At 29.1% G+C, this 16355-nt stretch overlaps 2 protein-coding genes and 1 non-coding gene across 3 annotated transcripts; all 3 read left to right on the top strand.

Moving 5' to 3' along the window:
- The first annotated feature begins 1667 nt into the window (after positions 1–1667).
- Positions 1668–3646, top strand: LOC124918724. Its single transcript, XM_047458773.1, has 4 exons — positions 1668–2041; positions 2237–2681; positions 2762–2877; positions 3023–3646. The coding sequence occupies exons 1-4, from the start codon at positions 1702–1704 to the stop codon at positions 3451–3453; spliced, it is 1332 nt and encodes a 443-aa protein (XP_047314729.1). The 5' UTR covers positions 1668–1701; the 3' UTR covers positions 3454–3646.
- Positions 3647–4409: 763 nt separating this feature from the next.
- TRNAS-CGA lies at positions 4410–4491 on the top strand. The gene has a single exon. It is a non-coding gene; the product is annotated as a tRNA-Ser (tRNA).
- A 3168-nt stretch (positions 4492–7659) lies between these two features.
- LOC124920519 (protein NRT1/ PTR FAMILY 1.2-like) lies at positions 7660–10547 on the top strand. The gene is made up of 4 exons (XM_047461018.1): positions 7660–7889; positions 7974–8191; positions 8529–9085; positions 9166–10547. The coding sequence occupies exons 1-4, from the start codon at positions 7784–7786 to the stop codon at positions 10154–10156; spliced, it is 1872 nt and encodes a 623-aa protein (XP_047316974.1). The 5' UTR covers positions 7660–7783; the 3' UTR covers positions 10157–10547.
- The last annotated feature ends 5808 nt before the right edge of the window (positions 10548–16355 follow it).

Genomic DNA, 16355 nt, shown 5'->3' with positions numbered 1-16355 from the left:
GGGGCCCACATGACGAAGGAGGAAAGATCGACTTAGCGATGGAATGGACCAGGCCTCCGTGGGCTGCTACGTATCATATAAACAAATTAAAATTATCATGAATTAAACATATAAATAAAGTAAAATATAAATAAATTAAAATATAAATAAATTATATAAATAAATAAAAATATGTAAATAAATTAAAATATAAATAAGTTAGATAAATTAATTAAAAACAAACTAAAAGGACTGAAATGAAAATTTTAAAAATTTTTGAGGATGTGAATAGTGTTCCTGCAAATTTGGGTTTGAATGAGATAAAATTTAAAAAAAAAAAAAAAAAAAACTCAAAATACAGTTGAGTTTACAGGTGGGTTGAAATGTTAAAATCTATTATGAAAATGAGTTTGCAGGTGGATTGGATATGATTTAAGAATTTGATAAAATTGAGGAAGTAAGAAATTTTAATAAAATGACTTTACTATCTTAAAACTTTGATGTGACTCCTTTACTATCCCCAACTAGTAACTTGGCATTGTTACCTAGTTTATGATATGCATTTTATGAGATTTTACTTTGTTTTAAAATTTTATTTTGTGTCATGTATCGATATCATTTAATTAAAGTAGTGATGAAACTGTCCTATTTGTGACATGTATATGTATATTATATATATAAAAAATTAAACAAGTACACTAAAAAGGGAGGGATAGATTCAAGAGTTGGAGGAGAGTAATTATAAATTATAGGAGTTGATAAATGTAGGTTTTATTATATTTTCTATAAATTAAAGAAATAAATAGTCAATTAAATTGTAAAATAATGATCGAGTTAAAAAACACATTTTTTTTTGTTGTTGTTGAATATAATGAATTAAATATATATAATAATAATTTATTTTTTAAGTTTATAAATATATAAATAAATAAAATACTCTACCTAAAAAATAAGTATTAATAATTTTTGTAATTAATTTTAAAATTCTCTAGAATAAGTCTTCACTGACTTATGAACTTATTCAAATTAAAATATTAAATTCTAATCATTAAAATATTTTTAATTTATCTTTAATAAATTTAAATTTTAAATAAAAATAATAATAATTAAACTCCAACAATTTTTTTTTATACTAAATTCATTATAAAAAAAACTCTCAAATAACCAACTTAAAAAATCGTAGTGAATGACTTTAAAAAAAAATTACATAAACTAATTTTTAAATATAGTATATTATAGAGAAATGATTGGAGATAAAATTTGGAATTTAAATATAGTATATTATAGAGAAATGATTGGAGATAAAATTTGAAAGATTAAATTTAAAAGAGAATGATTTTGATTTGTTTAAAAAATAACAATTTTTTTCTTTTCTCACCAATTATTTTTCTCAAATTCTCTCCCTTAACCCTCTTTTATATTATAATACATTAAATAATTATATTATTATACATAAATAAACTTAAAACTCGGAAAAACCACCCAAAATTTCAAAATTCTATTGGGTTCTTTGAACTTGTCATCATTACTTACATTTAAGTAACGGATTTTGATACCGCATTAAAAGTGTTCGTTGGTTTCGGATACCCATTAAAAGATATAATTTCCGGGTGGGTTCGGGTATTATAACAATGTATTAAATTTAATTTCCAGTTATACCCTTGACCGAGTTTACGTCTTGAATCTGAATCACAAAGCTTTCTTCGAAAGAAAGTGTGAGCTATGAACACAAAGACGCTTGAAAGAGCGCTCTCTATTCGCCGGTCGCCGCAATCCACCGACGAAGGCGATGAATCTTCATCCTTCGTTACCGTCTCCGACGACGGCGGCGATCACTCCAAGACCAGAAAGAACATATCTCTCCTCACCAAAGCCACCAATTACATTACTCGAACAGGTTACATCTGGCATTGTCTCCTCATCATTCTCGTCCTTTTCATCCTCTTCTCTCTCCTTTCTCACTCTCGCAATCTTGTTTGCGTCTCCGATCCACTCTCTCGCGCCAATTTCTTGGGATTTGGTGAATCCGATTCCAATTTTGGATCCCTCGGTGTTCCCTGGTGTAAGCATTCTCTCTTACCCTTTTGTTTTTCTTATTTAGGGTTTCATTCAGATCTCATTTATTTTTCTGGGTTTGTTTTGTAATTCGAAATTCAAATGCTTTATTACTTAATCTTGATTGTTGCATTAAACTCATTATCTGGACCAAGTTAAGTTCTTACTTTTGTGTATATTTAATTTTTATCCTTGGCAAAAGGCAGATCGAAACATGGAAAGACTGTTGAATGGACAACTAAGGATTTGAAGAATGCCCTTCAAGAGTTTGTTACAATCTATGAAACACGACCTATAAAAAACAATTTATATGGAATGGGTTTTGATCATAGTTTTGGACTATGGTTTATTACTAGATGGTTGAAACCACTATTGATGATTGAGAGTGGGGCTTTTAAGGGTCATTCGACATGGGTATTGAGACAAGCAATGCCGGATACACCTATTATATCTCTTTCGCCTCGTCATCCCGGGAAGTATCTGAAAAAGGGTCCTGCTTATGTTGATGGCAACTGCACATACTATGTTGGAAAAGACTTTGTCGATTTTGGTAGCCTTGACTGGAATGTTGTGATGAAAACACACGGAATTACTGATTTAAGTAGGGTTCTTGTTTTCTTCGACGACCATCAGAATGAATTGAAAAGGTAAATGTGAAATCTCTATCCTCAGTGTATCCTGGAACTTCAAAACAATCTGAAATTGGACGCTTGTGTTTTGTTTGCAGGCTGAAACAGGCGCTCAAAGCTGGCTTTAGGCATCTTGTTTTTGAAGACAACTATGATACTGGAACTGGAGATCATTACTCTTTCAGACAAATGTGTGATCAATTTTATATTAAAGGTATCCTTATATGGAATTTGAACATTAATTTAGAGCTTGTTTGATGTAGGGAGTAGATGACTTGTGTTTATTTATTACTTAAAATCTTATAAAGAAATAAGGTTTCAAATGGTCAAATGTGGCCTAACATTTTGTTTGAATCCAGGAGGAGGGCACAGTTGTTTTGAAGACAGTGATGAAGCTAGAATTAGGTCAAGGAGGAAGAAGGCGTGGGAAAAGGCTGTAGACATAGGGGAACTATGTGGACCGGGCGAAGCATGGTGGGGAGTAAAGGGTGAAATGCGAGACGAATTCAACCACAGCAACAAAGTGATCACTCACGCACAACATTTCCAAAACAGCCGGTTTGTGGAGTCTGTGTTGGATACGTATTGGGAACTCCCACCCGTTGCTGGGCCTTCGCTCACCCACCAAAGGAGGTATGACCCTGCTCGTGTTTCCACTCCTATTGTTGAAGATGGAAGTTATCGCTTGTTCCAGAAACTCGGCTTGAGTAGACTCGAATCATCTGTCTTTAATGGGTATACACAAATGGTTTATCTTCAAGTATCTGAACCACCAAGGCCTTCAAAATGATGATTTTTATCAGGGGGGGGATGTAAGGTTAGACTTAGATGTAATTTGTTTTTTTCTTTTCATAACATGTAGAGGAGTGAGTATCTACCAATGAAACCATAAATTCAAATGATGATTATTTACTACGTTTGCATCTTAACAAGATGTTGGTGGTTTGCATAAAGTTAATTAACCTTGATCATCATCACCATCATGTCTAGCTGTGGATTTTGACTTTCTTAATTTCTTTTGTCTTCTTCTTCTTGTTCTTATGTAATAGCACATGCAATTTTGGTGATGTAACTGTTGCAAATTTAACTATGTCGAGAAGCACCCAGGTTGCTTGCTCTCAAATCCACTCTTTCTCCCCAAATGCAATTTTTTTTTCTTTTCTAAAATGACTGTTTTACCCCCCTTCCTTCCTTGAAGAGGGAAAAGGGGAGCTCATCATGCTGTGGTGATGTAAGAAGAATTGAAAACCTAGATTGTCTGCTCCTAAATATCCTCTGCTCTTTGGATTCCCTCTTATATGAAGGGGTAAAAGAGTAATTATAATAATTATTTTTTTATAAAAGGACTGTTTTGTCCCTCAACATGTGATAAGGACAGAGGAGCCCAAAACTAATTAAACTTGAATGAACAATGCATCAAATTGAAAGAGGGTTTGAGCATGCATATGCATGAATGAAATAATTGATAATCAATACTGTTAACATCACGAAATGAATAAGAATAGTTAATGAGAATCAATCAATACTATGAATATGAATAATTGTGGTGTGAGAAAGTCAACAGACAACTGACAAGTCTACTTTTTATCTTATTGAATATTTGTCTCTCACACCATTCCTACTCTCCATGGCAGTATCGATCCTTCCTCCAACAGCAATTATTATGAATCAAATCAAATATACAAAATAACAATCCTGAATTTAAAATCATAATTTTATTTCTTATAATTTGTAAAATAAACAAGAGTCGATATGTCCGAGTGGTTAAGGAGACAGACTCGAAATCTGTTGGGCTTTGCCTGCGCAGGTTCGAATCCTGCTGTCGACGGTTTTTATTTTTTTTTTAAGTGTGTTTTTCTTACTTCATTTCACACCAGACATATATTAAAAACTAGTGTTCTTCTTCTTCCTAAAGTTGTCTATTTTAGATTTCCACATCATATGAAAAAGCAATTAAATCCTTTCTACAAAGCAACTTCATGCTTTATGTAAATGCCTAATTTGTTAATTATTTGGTTCTTAGATTCATGTTGACCCATTTAAATTCAACCCAATTCCTAGAAAATAACACTTCATGAGAAGTTCAATTAAAAATGTTGGGTTGTAATATCATTTCTAATAGTTTTTAGAGGTGACAGAAATAATATAACAAGGATAATGTTGACAAAAATAATGAGTCATTTTTTTTTTGTATTGAAATGAAATTCTGAAAATGTATCACTTCTATTAGATTTTCAAGAAATGACACATCATTCTGTCAAATTTATTCTTAGCGTCCGTCTATATAAGTCTAGACACATTATTCCTGTCAATTTATTTTGTTATATTATTTATGTCCGTCAAATTTGTTGTCATATTATTTCAGTTCCCTATATTTCTCATTTTTTGAAATATACCATGTATCACTTATATTAGATTTTCAAGAAATGACGCATCATTCCGTCAAACTTTTTCTTGTTTTTTCTTGTTATTGCCGTCCCCGACCTATTTAAGTACAGAGTCTAGACGCATCATTCCTGTCAATTTATTTTGTTATATAATTTCTGTCAATTTTTTGTCATATTATTTTCCGTCCCCTGTATTTCTCCTTATTTTAAATCTACCACGGGCCTAAGAACAAGTTGTTGTCCTATTATTATTATTGATTGGAAACCCTAATTATTAATCAAACCATTCTTCTTCCTTTCAAAATTGAGAAGAAAGATATATATATGTATTTATGGATATGGGTGTTGGAAAGTCACATTCTCTAGAAATTCTTTACAAGGAAAAAGAGAAAAAAGGATATTAATCTAACTTTGACCTTTATGACAGAGAATAGAAGATGGGGACAAAGATGAGCTAGTATGCACTCACTCTCACTAATCAAACACAAAATAAAAAAATAAAAGAAGAAAAAGGTTAGGAGTTTCAGGACAACAGCACGAGCTAGATGGGTCATATCCTCGGATGGGCTTTCAGATCTGGGCCCAACTTTACTCATGTGGGTCAGAGTATATTTGTCGCCTTACTTATAGCAGAATATAATCATTCCAGGCCCAATCCAATAATGTTATGGATAGAGACGCCCCTCCGCCATATGGGGCCCAACATCAATTTGCCTACTTTCTTTTTTAGATGTTCTGTCACATTACATTTCCACTCTTTACATTTTATTTATTTTTCAATTATTACATATAATTCAAACAAACAAACAATCACATTTTCATGTTAGGTTATATTTTCAATCAAATCTTAATTCTTATTACGTGTCTAAGTAATTCTCTAATTTATATAACATTTATTTTTAAAAAATAAAATAAATTTATTAATTAAATAAAATTAAATTAACAACTCACTCATTCACTCATCCAATCCCATGCCTTTTCTTTTCAGTCCAAGTTCCAACTCACACCACAAAATGGACAACACACTTATGAGCACTTTAAACCTAAGCTTTTTGAAAAAGAAACCTTATTTTTATTTATTTATTTTATATAATTATTTTATCTACAATCAAATTCAATAGTAGTGTGTTCTTATGAGAATGCACGTGCTCTTGTCATCCCATGTTTGCCAATTTCTAATTATTAATTATCACAGAGACAACTAATCCATTTCCAAATTCAATTCCCCCTTTTGCTTTAATATATAACAATTTGTATTAAATTTATGATCAATGATGATTAACAGCAACAAATACCTTTTTTCTTTTCTTTTAATCCATGGCCAAAAGTTCTATCATTATTATCTTAGTGATCATATGAGAATTGGTCGGAATGTTGCACAATATACCAAGTGTAAATATGCCTTGGTAATGTCAAACAATCTAGCCTTTTCGTGGTGTCTATATCATTATCGGACAATTCTTGTTCATATTGGTGGTAGAAGATGGGTGAACATTTTGTTTCTTTAAGATGAGTTAAGGACGATGAATTTATGTGTTAATCTATGTCAATTATACTACAATAATATCCAATGATTATATTACATTTTTTTTATTGTCATGAGATATGTTATGCAATACTTTGAAGATGGTTGAGAAATACCTAATGCAATAAGGGGTTAGATTGAATATGCAAAGAGGTGTCCATAAAAAATAAGTTTATTCTCATCATAATTATCTTCTTGTCGAACATCTAGTCCATCTCAATTGTAAGATTTTTTCAGAACTCATCTTGCGTGACATATTTATTGATAAATTTTGCCCCTTTTTTAAAATAACCCAACATAAGATTATTGTACGAAAGATGGTTATTAGGTGTAAATAATAAAAATAATAATTCAAGATTTGCTAAAAAAAAAAAAAATCAAACAAGTATATATGTAATGTGAATAGTTGATTTAAGATACCCAACCTAAAGATTTATTCATAATTTTTAATCTTTCCAAAACATAATATTATTGTACAAAAGTTGATTATTATGTGTAAATGATATTTTAAGATTTATTACAAAACAAAAATCAAAATCAAACAAGTCTATGGATTGTTCATAATCTTATGTTATGTTATTTAATTTATCATTACCCAAAAACATTATATTATTCTTCACTCTTCTATCTTCACAGTAATAAGAGGTGAATATCTCCAACTCTTCTAGCCTAACAATAATAAAAGATGAATATCTCTAACTTTTTTAAGATGTCCTGCATTATAGCCCGTCAAATGACAAGTTATGCGTTTGATTAAATGATTAAGTGTGTTTGCGGGTTATGTGTGCTTAACCCCTGTGTTTACATTTTTTTTTATTCTACTCTCTTAGATCACATCACTCAATTCTTCACCCAAAATATTCAAATACCAATTATTTTAAATTATTTTTTATTTTATCATTATATATTAATACCTTTAAATATTTTTAAAAAAATTTATAATCTAAATATTTTTAAATAACTTGACTATTTGAGTAACCATGTCAGACCAAACCCATATGTGTATATGTAATGGGAATAGTTGATTTAAGATTACATAAAATGAGCATGAAAAAGTTGAATTGAGCAGATATAAATTAGGAAGCATAGTTGTCCTCTAAAACTCCCTTCCTTCCCCCCTCCTTCTTATATATTATCTCTCTCTCTTTCTTTCTTTTTTCTAAGCTCTCTGCAAAGAAGGCTGACAGTGAACAGAGATACCCATTTCGATGATAATGGAGAATCACCCTGATCCGTCCGTATCTGACCCTCATCAGGAACTGGTTTCCCAAACAACAAAAAAGGGTGGCCTTATAACAATGCCTTTCATTATAGGTATTATAACTTATAACCCATCTTCTTCTTCTTCTTTGTTTCTATTCCTTATTTATAATTCAATTCATTCTTGTCAATCATCAGCAAATGAAGCTCTGGAGAGAGTGGCTAGCTATGGATTGTTAGCCAATATGATTCTGTATTTGATAGGAAGCTTCTACCTCGGAGTAGCCAAATCCTCTAATATTGTCTTTCTATGGTCAGCTGCTACCAATTTCATGCCTTTGATTGGGGCTTTCATCTCCGATTCTTATCTGGGTCGTTTCCTTACTATTGGTCTTGGCTCCATTACCACTTTCTTGGTAATTTTCTAACTGGTTTCATTGATTGGTCATGTGGGTTTTTGGTAATTTTGAATGCTTAGATGTCAGTTCATTATTAATAATTTAATAGACCTGTTTCTGTTAGCACATGATAGTGAACTGGAAAGTAAGGATAAAGAAAAGTGAGCGGAGAATGTGCAGAATTTCAGCTTTTTAAGTGGGAACCCCTTGTTTTGTTTTTTTATGACTTAATCTTGTATAATGATCCAATTTTACAGCTAGCTTTTGCCCTTCAAATTCAAACATCATCATTACAAACTTTGTCTACTTTGTCTTCAACCAATAATTAACAAATGGGTGTTATGTCAATTGACAGGGAATTGTGTTGATTTGGTTAACGGCTATGATTCCTCAAACAAGGCCACCGCCCTGTAATCCCTTCACTGAGAAATGCAAACCGCCAACTTCATCTCAGTATGCTCTGTTGTTAGCCAGTATGACTTTGATGTCAATTGGAGCAGGTGGAGTTAGACCGTGTTCATTGGCTTTTGGTGCAGACCAATTAGACAAAAGAACAGGAAACAATTCAAACAATCAGACTGTTTTGGAAACATTCTTTAGTTGGTATTATGCCTCAGCCGCTTTTGCCACTCTAGTTGCTTTCACGGGTATTGCTTACATTCAAGAAAACGCAGGATGGAAAATTGGTTTTGGAGTTCCTGCCATTCTCATGTTTCTATCCGCCCTTTTGTTTTTCCTTGCTTCCCCATTTTACATTAAGCAAAAACCCAACAAGAGTTTGTTCACCGGTTTGGCTCAAGTGATTGTCGCTGCTTATAAGAACAGAAAACTCGCATTCCCACCAGAAGATTCAGAAGGATGGTATCATCATGGAAAGGGTGTCACCCCAATGAAGCTTACCAAGAAACTCCGGTATTAAACATATGTTAATTTCACATATTTGTTATCAAATAAACCCAAAGGTTGTATATATATATATGTATATGTTTCAGGTTCTTAAACAAAGCCTGCATAATAAGGAGGCCAGAGGAGATCAAACCAGACGGATCTTCTCTACATCCATGGAGACTTTGTACCGTAGAACAAACCGAAGAACTAAAAGCATTGGTTCGAATCATTCCTCTATGGTCATCCAGCATTGCCATGTCTATTAACGTCAGCCAAGGCACGTTTCAAGTCCTCCAAGCGAAATCAATGAACAGACATATAACTTCTGGTTTCGTATTCCCAGCAGCTTCATTCTTCATGTTCCTAATCGTGAGTATAGTGATTTGGCTCATTGTGTATGATCGCGTTATAATTCCATTAGGATCGAAATTACGAGGGAAACCATTTAAGATTGACCCGAGAGTTAGAATGGGTATGGGCCTTGTATGCTCTGCAGTAGCCATGGCAGTTGCAGCTATAGTGGAACACATGCGAAAGAGAAGGGCGATAAATGAAGGTTACATAAACAACCCTGAAGCGATTGTGAACATGACAGCAATGTGGTTAGTACCTCAAAATATCTTAAATGGTATAGCTGAAGCCTTAAACGCGGTTGCGCAGAATGAGTTCTTCTATTCTGAACTACCTAAGAGCATGTCGAGTATAGCAGCCTCAATGAGCGGTCTTGGGCTGGCAGTTGGGAGTTTGTTAGCGAGTTTAATACTTAATATCGTGAGTGATATTACACGAAAAAACGGGGAACAAGGATGGATCACGGATGATATCAATAAGGGCAGCTTCGATAATTATTATTGGCTTCTAACAGTATTGAGCTTCATTAACATGTTCTACTTTCTGTACTGTAATTGGGCTTACGGCCATAGTTCCTCTGATCAGTCTGAGACATCGGCTGGTGGTTACGAAATTCATGATGCAATGGCGGAAACGAAGAAGAAGAATGAAGATGAATTGTTGGTTTATACTAATAATAAGATTGAAAATGGTGCAGGGAAAGAAGAAGAAGAAGTGCTTAAAGGTGGATTGATTAATCTTTAAAGTGTTAGTTTTGCTGACATTAATTTTGTATCATCTGATAAACAAGTAAGTATTCGACATGTTCTAGCGATTTTAAAAGATTTCGTTAGATAAATGTCGAGGTTTTTAAACAAGCAATTGCTCAAGAAGATGAAGGAAGATGCTGCTGCTGCTGCTAAAAAGAGGTTGTTTGTGTTCTATATATATAGATATTATTATTATTATATAATACAAATAGAGATAAATTAAGAAAATAGAGTGTTTATGTTTGTATGTGTGGTGGGTGTGTGAAATTGTATTATTATTATTATATATATTTAGATTGGGTTGGTTTTTCTTTCTTAATTTGTAAATTTGCTGGTTGGCATGTTCTATGTTATGTTCCTAAGTTTAATGTATGTGGCTCTTATTATTAACATTTGTTTCTCTCTCAAGTGAAAAAAGAAAGGGAACACTGATCTATCTTATAAAATACATAAAATTACTTCAAACAATTTTATAAAAAAAATGGTTATATTTCATTTGCAAATAGTCAAATTAATGATCTTGGATAACACTTTAAGACATTCTTTACATATTTTAAATGAGAATATTTTTTGACCTAGTAGTAAGATATGCTTTGATTATCACTACTTCTAAGGATATTTGTTTGTTGTAATATATATTATTAATTCAAATAAAAAGTTACATAATTGTATTAATATGTAATTTTAAAATATAATAATATTATTTCAGTAAATTATTCTATAATTTATATTAATAATTTATTGAAATATTTATATAATATTTATTTTATTTTATAATTTAAAATTATTTATCTTATTAAAATAAATATTGAACCAAACCATATAATTTAAAGCAATATTTTGAGATAATAATTTTATTTTAAAATATTTTAATAAGATTAATAATTTTAATTTTTATATAAAATAAATGTATATTTTAAATTATGATTATATAAATATTTATTCTAAATTAAATATATTATAAAAAACTATATATAAATAAAAACTTTTTAAAATTTTAAAAATAAAACTTGTATTTAAAAATAATTATAAACAGATTATATATATTAGAATTATTAATCTTATTAGAAAATATTTAATTTTAATTATTTATTATTTTAAAATAAATTATTAAGTTTAAACAGTAAAAAAAAATTAAGTTTTACGTTCATGATAAAATTTTACAAATTAATAAATATATCTTACACCTTTTTTTTTCTTCATAAAATTAGTTTTTAAAATAGGTTAGGCCCACTATGGTATGGGAGAAGTGTCCTAAGGGCTAAGACCTAACTCTAGTTGAGTTATTTAAATAGTGAAAATCGCATCCATCAATTTATTGGGCTTTAAGGAGATTGATTAATTTCCCACTTATTTAAAATAATTGTAAGCTATAATATTCATTTTTTTTTTCAACTCAATGCAAGACAATAATTCTAATATATAAAAAGAAAAAACCGTAGATACAAGATTATGTATATATAAGGTGGATGTGTCTAAATAGAAATGGAACATCATCATTAGAGTTTGGAAAAGTTCGGACTGAACTCCAACCACTTTGGACAAGGAATCAATAATAATTCATTAGTATGATAAACGGGTTATACAAATCTCAATACTCTAAGAGGTTGTTCGGTTGTGACTAAGATAGAGAAAAATTAAACGATGAGTGATGATTTTGAAGAGATAATGATTATTTTGGTCAAAAGACTTAAAATGTATTGATATATATAAATAAAATAAAAAATATTAATTTAAAATATAGGGTATTTTAGTATTTTAGTTAATGATTTGAGTATTGTTATTGATAAAAGATGAGTGAAGTGCTATTTAATTTTGTATGAGTTTTTTTAAAAACCCATACCGAACAAGGCCTAAGGGTGTATTTGGTAACCTTGAAATTGATAATTGAAAAGTTTGGTAACCTTTTAAAATATAAATTTATAATTGAAAAAAAATAATATAAGGGCGTGTTTGGTAACCTTGAAATTGATAATTAAAATATTAAAATTAGAATTCTAATAAAATTCAATTTAGTGTAATTTTACCGTTATCAATTTCACTATTTTTAGTTTGGAATTATATATATATATATATATATTATATTTTTTCAAACAAAACAACTTATTATTTATCATTTAAAACAAGAATTGAGTAAAAAAATAATAATTAAATTTAAGATTTTAAAATATTAAATCGATAATTCTTTTATTTTTTAATTTAGTAAGTTAACATTGAACCTATATATATATTTTTTAATTTAAGAAGATAACATGTTAAATCGATATTTTGTTTTTTAATTAAAAAAATTAAAATGTCGAAATATTTTTTTTTTAAATCTATGAAGTTAACATGTTGAACCTAGGGACAGATCTATGTATGTGCTCGTGTGGGACGAAGTCCACCCCAAAAAAGGAAAAAAAAATACTATTCAAATTTTACAACACCCGCTAATTTCTTAAAAAAATAAATATAACTCACTGTGTGTTTATCTTAAAATTTTATCTACTCGTTTTATTCAGAATTTTCTCGTCTACCCCAAATTTTTTAAGCACTCACTAACCCTAAATCATGGGTCTATCTCTAGTTGAACCGATATTTTTTATAAAAAAAATCTAAACTTAATTTTTTTTAACCATCTAGATATCCTAATTGATTATGTCAAATCAATATTTTAATAAAATAGATAATATATATTAAAATTATTTTTATTATATTATTTTTTTAATTATAAATTTGAGATTGAATTATAAACATAGAAATTGAATAATAAGTGAATGACAATTCTGATAAAAATTGAAATTAGAATTCAATATCAATATAAATTCTACAAATATTCTTGTACAAAAACTATCACAAAAAGATCTCACTGTACGTGCAAAACTTATACACTCAAGCCATAAGCAAAACAACAATTAAAAAATTAAAAAATTAAAAAAATATATCATTGAAGGAATAGACTCATTTGAGATTTTTCTAAATCTACTTTAAGTCAATTATTACAAGTTTGGCCTACTTTTACACCTCTTTCAAATCAAGGGCTTCATTGATTTTAATTTCTTTTTATGGTCATTATTTTGATTAATGATTAAAATATATTTATGTTCAATATTTTAAAATAATAAATAATTTAAGAAAATACAATTTCATGTTATAGTTAATATTTTGATTTTTGTTTTATCCTAAAGATGGATTTTTATCATATAAACTGTATAAATTCATTATGCCAATAAGCTTTAACTACTAGAAATATACACAGTGAAGAGCTCTAAGATTTTGGGACCTATCTAAATTTAAATTTTGGGCCCTAAAATAGTAAAAAAATAAATTAATTTTAATTAATAAAATAAAATATAAATAATTAATATATTATAATACGAGACTAAAAAGGAGAATTTTTATAATATATATTTAATATTAAAAGAGAAAAAAGAAAAAAAAAATAATATTAATTATATAATATTATTAAATAAAAAAAAATATAACCCTATAAAAGTGGGACTCTATACAAGTGCGTTAGTTGTCTTGAATATATATTTAGTATGGTAGTTAATGATTGGTTCATTATCCTATCTTATTAGACTTTAAGACACTTCATCAATCATTTAACTATACAATTAATGAAAACTTGACTTATTTTGAACATAAAATCTGCCTTTCATTCCTTAATTATTATTGGTGAGGAAGTTGACTTACTCTATTTTATAAAATAATTTTATTTTCTCAATAACTTCATACATTACTTGTTTTCTTCTACTTTTTTTAAATGAATTTTAATTTTAAATAAATTTTATTCAATTCTCATCAACATTAATCATCACATGAATAAAAAAAATGAGATAACGGATTAAGTATGTAATCCGCAAATACACTTAACCAAACATAAAATTTGTCGTCTGACGGACTCGAACTCAGGAACTTAGGGTTAATATTCATCTTTTATTGCTGCTAGACTAGAAGAGAGAATAGGGTATATATATTACTTATTTAGCTTAGGAGATCGATATATATTTTTTAATTCGAAAGATCTAGCATGACACCTCAGTCCTCACCGTCACGGTCATTTGCTTTCACTCAAAACGTTTATAGTAGGAATCGAATAATCTGAACTCTTTTCTCATTTAAAGCTTTAGAGGTATTTTTAATTAACTATAATATAATATAATCACAAGAGGGTGAATATTTCTTAAAAAGAAGAAGAAAAACATCAAATTACATATTTATTTATTTATCTAGATAACAATAATCTAACAACAGAAAACAAAAACAAAACAAAAAGGAGATGACATGAAATGATAAAATTCTGATGACAAATAGATTAATTAATCAAATTTTGTAATACATTAATATTTATAAATAACTAGTAATAATGCTTGCATTTAAGGATCAATAAAGTGATCCTCATAATTTTAATGAATTATTTCGTAGAAAAAACAAATAAAAAATATTTCCATTTTCAAAGAAACTTGTGATTAAATGAGGAAGAGAAGTATAACTTTAAGACGTTCTCTTCTTTTTATGGGCAATAGCGAAATGGGACCCACAAGACGCCGAAAGCATCGCATTATGGAGTTTGGACTTGTGCCAATTATTGATCCTAGCTAAACCTTGTTTGGCTTACATGTTGTGTACATAAAAAATAAAATTTATTTATTAATGGGAAACTAAGATTAAATATAATAAATGTGTTTATATCATTAATAGCGACGGATTCAGAAATAAACGTAAGTTTGGTCAAATTTTCATTAATTAGATAAAAAAATAATTAATTAAATTGATATTTTTAAAAAAAATTATGGGTATTGTTATATTTAATTTAATTTTTTTTAGAATGAATTTCAGCCCATCCGAGTTCTAACATAGATCCGCTATAAATATATATTTTCTATATTTTGTATTTAAATATATAACTTTTTAAAATGATCCATGTAATGATATTATTATGAAATTGATAATCGTTTAAACACAATGACAAAATATTATATTTGTGGAAAAAATCGTACAAATAATACAAAATTAACGTGTACGAAGATTTTCCAAAAGGGCAATGAGCTCTCTGGATGAATTTGTCGGCTTCCACAACTAATCTCATATAATGTTAGATGATAGTATTGTAAAGAATCCACAACGGTCGTTTGAGCTTATTGAAAGTTTTACGTTTTCTCTCAAACCAATATCCACTAGAAAATAATAGGGATATAACTTCATTATTTCATGCTCATAAATCTAGTTGTCTTAATCCACGATTCCCAACACGCAACAATAGTTCCTAGTATAACTCAATAAATACTAGTAATATTTTAAAGAAGACTCTAAATAGTAGTGACAATCTTACAATGTAAAAGGAGATGAGAGGTCGTCTCCACATTAGGGCTGCAAACGAGTTAAACTGCTCGCGAGTCGCTCGGTCAAAACTCGACTTGTGTTTGACTTTAACCAAGTTCGAGTTGAGCTCGAGCCGACTAGGTTAATATTCAAGTCAAGCTCATATAATTTTTTATTTTTTTTAAACTGCTTAATGCCATTTCATTAAAGAAATCCCAAACTGGGAGATAATCCAAAATGAGTCATGATCAAAGTTAGACAAACCATAACTTTGATTAAACAAAATGAGTAAAAGACATAAAATATACCAAACATACAACATTAAAAGTCTTATTCAAATGAGAAATTTCATATTTCATTAAGCTCCATTGCCTTGAAACGTTGTTATTCATTTTCTTATTTGACTAAGCTCATATAATACTTGTTTGATAGCTTATCGCAATTTTCGAATTTGATAATAAATAATATTTTTTTTTATTTTAATATTAAAACTTATAATTTAAAATAAAAAATTTATTCACAAATATTTAAAAATTTAATTTTAGTTCAAGTTTTCGAGTCGAACCGAACTATTAGATAAATAGTCGAGTCGATCTCGAGCTCAAATTTATAAACTCATTTGAGTTCAAGTTCAAGTTGAACTAATAAATCGAGTCGATCTCGAACTGATTTGAGCTCTGATTGACTCATTTACAGCCATACTCCACATCTTTAATACATAAACGACATCGACTAAATAATATAAAACCATTATACATCTATCATCATTTAAAATATCACTTTTAGATCGTACTATACCTAAAAAAAAAAATATCTTAATGAGAATTCTAAACTCCCATAATTTCTTCTAACACAATACAGCTGAAACAACCCTATCTAATAGATAATAA

The sequence above is a fragment of the Impatiens glandulifera genome, chromosome 1 (assembly GCF_907164915.1).
Source record: "Impatiens glandulifera chromosome 1, dImpGla2.1, whole genome shotgun sequence".
Lineage (NCBI taxonomy): Eukaryota > Viridiplantae > Streptophyta > Magnoliopsida > Ericales > Balsaminaceae > Impatiens > Impatiens glandulifera.
This window is presented reverse-complemented; position numbering and strand designations above follow the sequence as displayed.

What these genes read in the sequence shown, in the direction of transcription:
- LOC124920519 (XM_047461018.1), top strand. Translation starts at nt 7,784, where the DNA reads ATGATAATGGAGAATCACCCTGATCCGTCCGTATCTGACCCTCATCAG. An exon ending in AACAATGCCTTTCATTATAG is followed by an intron (nt 7,890 to 7,973) that starts GTATTATAACTT and finishes GTCAATCATCAG; the next exon opens with CAAATGAAGCTCTGGAGAGA. An exon ending in AAGCTTACCAAGAAACTCCG is followed by an intron (nt 9,086 to 9,165) that starts GTATTAAACATA and finishes TATATGTTTCAG; the next exon opens with GTTCTTAAACAAAGCCTGCA.
- LOC124918724 (XM_047458773.1), top strand. Translation starts at nt 1,702, where the DNA reads ATGAACACAAAGACGCTTGAAAGAGCGCTCTCTATTCGCCGGTCGCCG. An exon ending in ATCCCTCGGTGTTCCCTGGT is followed by an intron (nt 2,042 to 2,236) that starts GTAAGCATTCTC and finishes CCTTGGCAAAAG; the next exon opens with GCAGATCGAAACATGGAAAG. An exon ending in TGATCAATTTTATATTAAAG is followed by an intron (nt 2,878 to 3,022) that starts GTATCCTTATAT and finishes GTTTGAATCCAG; the next exon opens with GAGGAGGGCACAGTTGTTTT.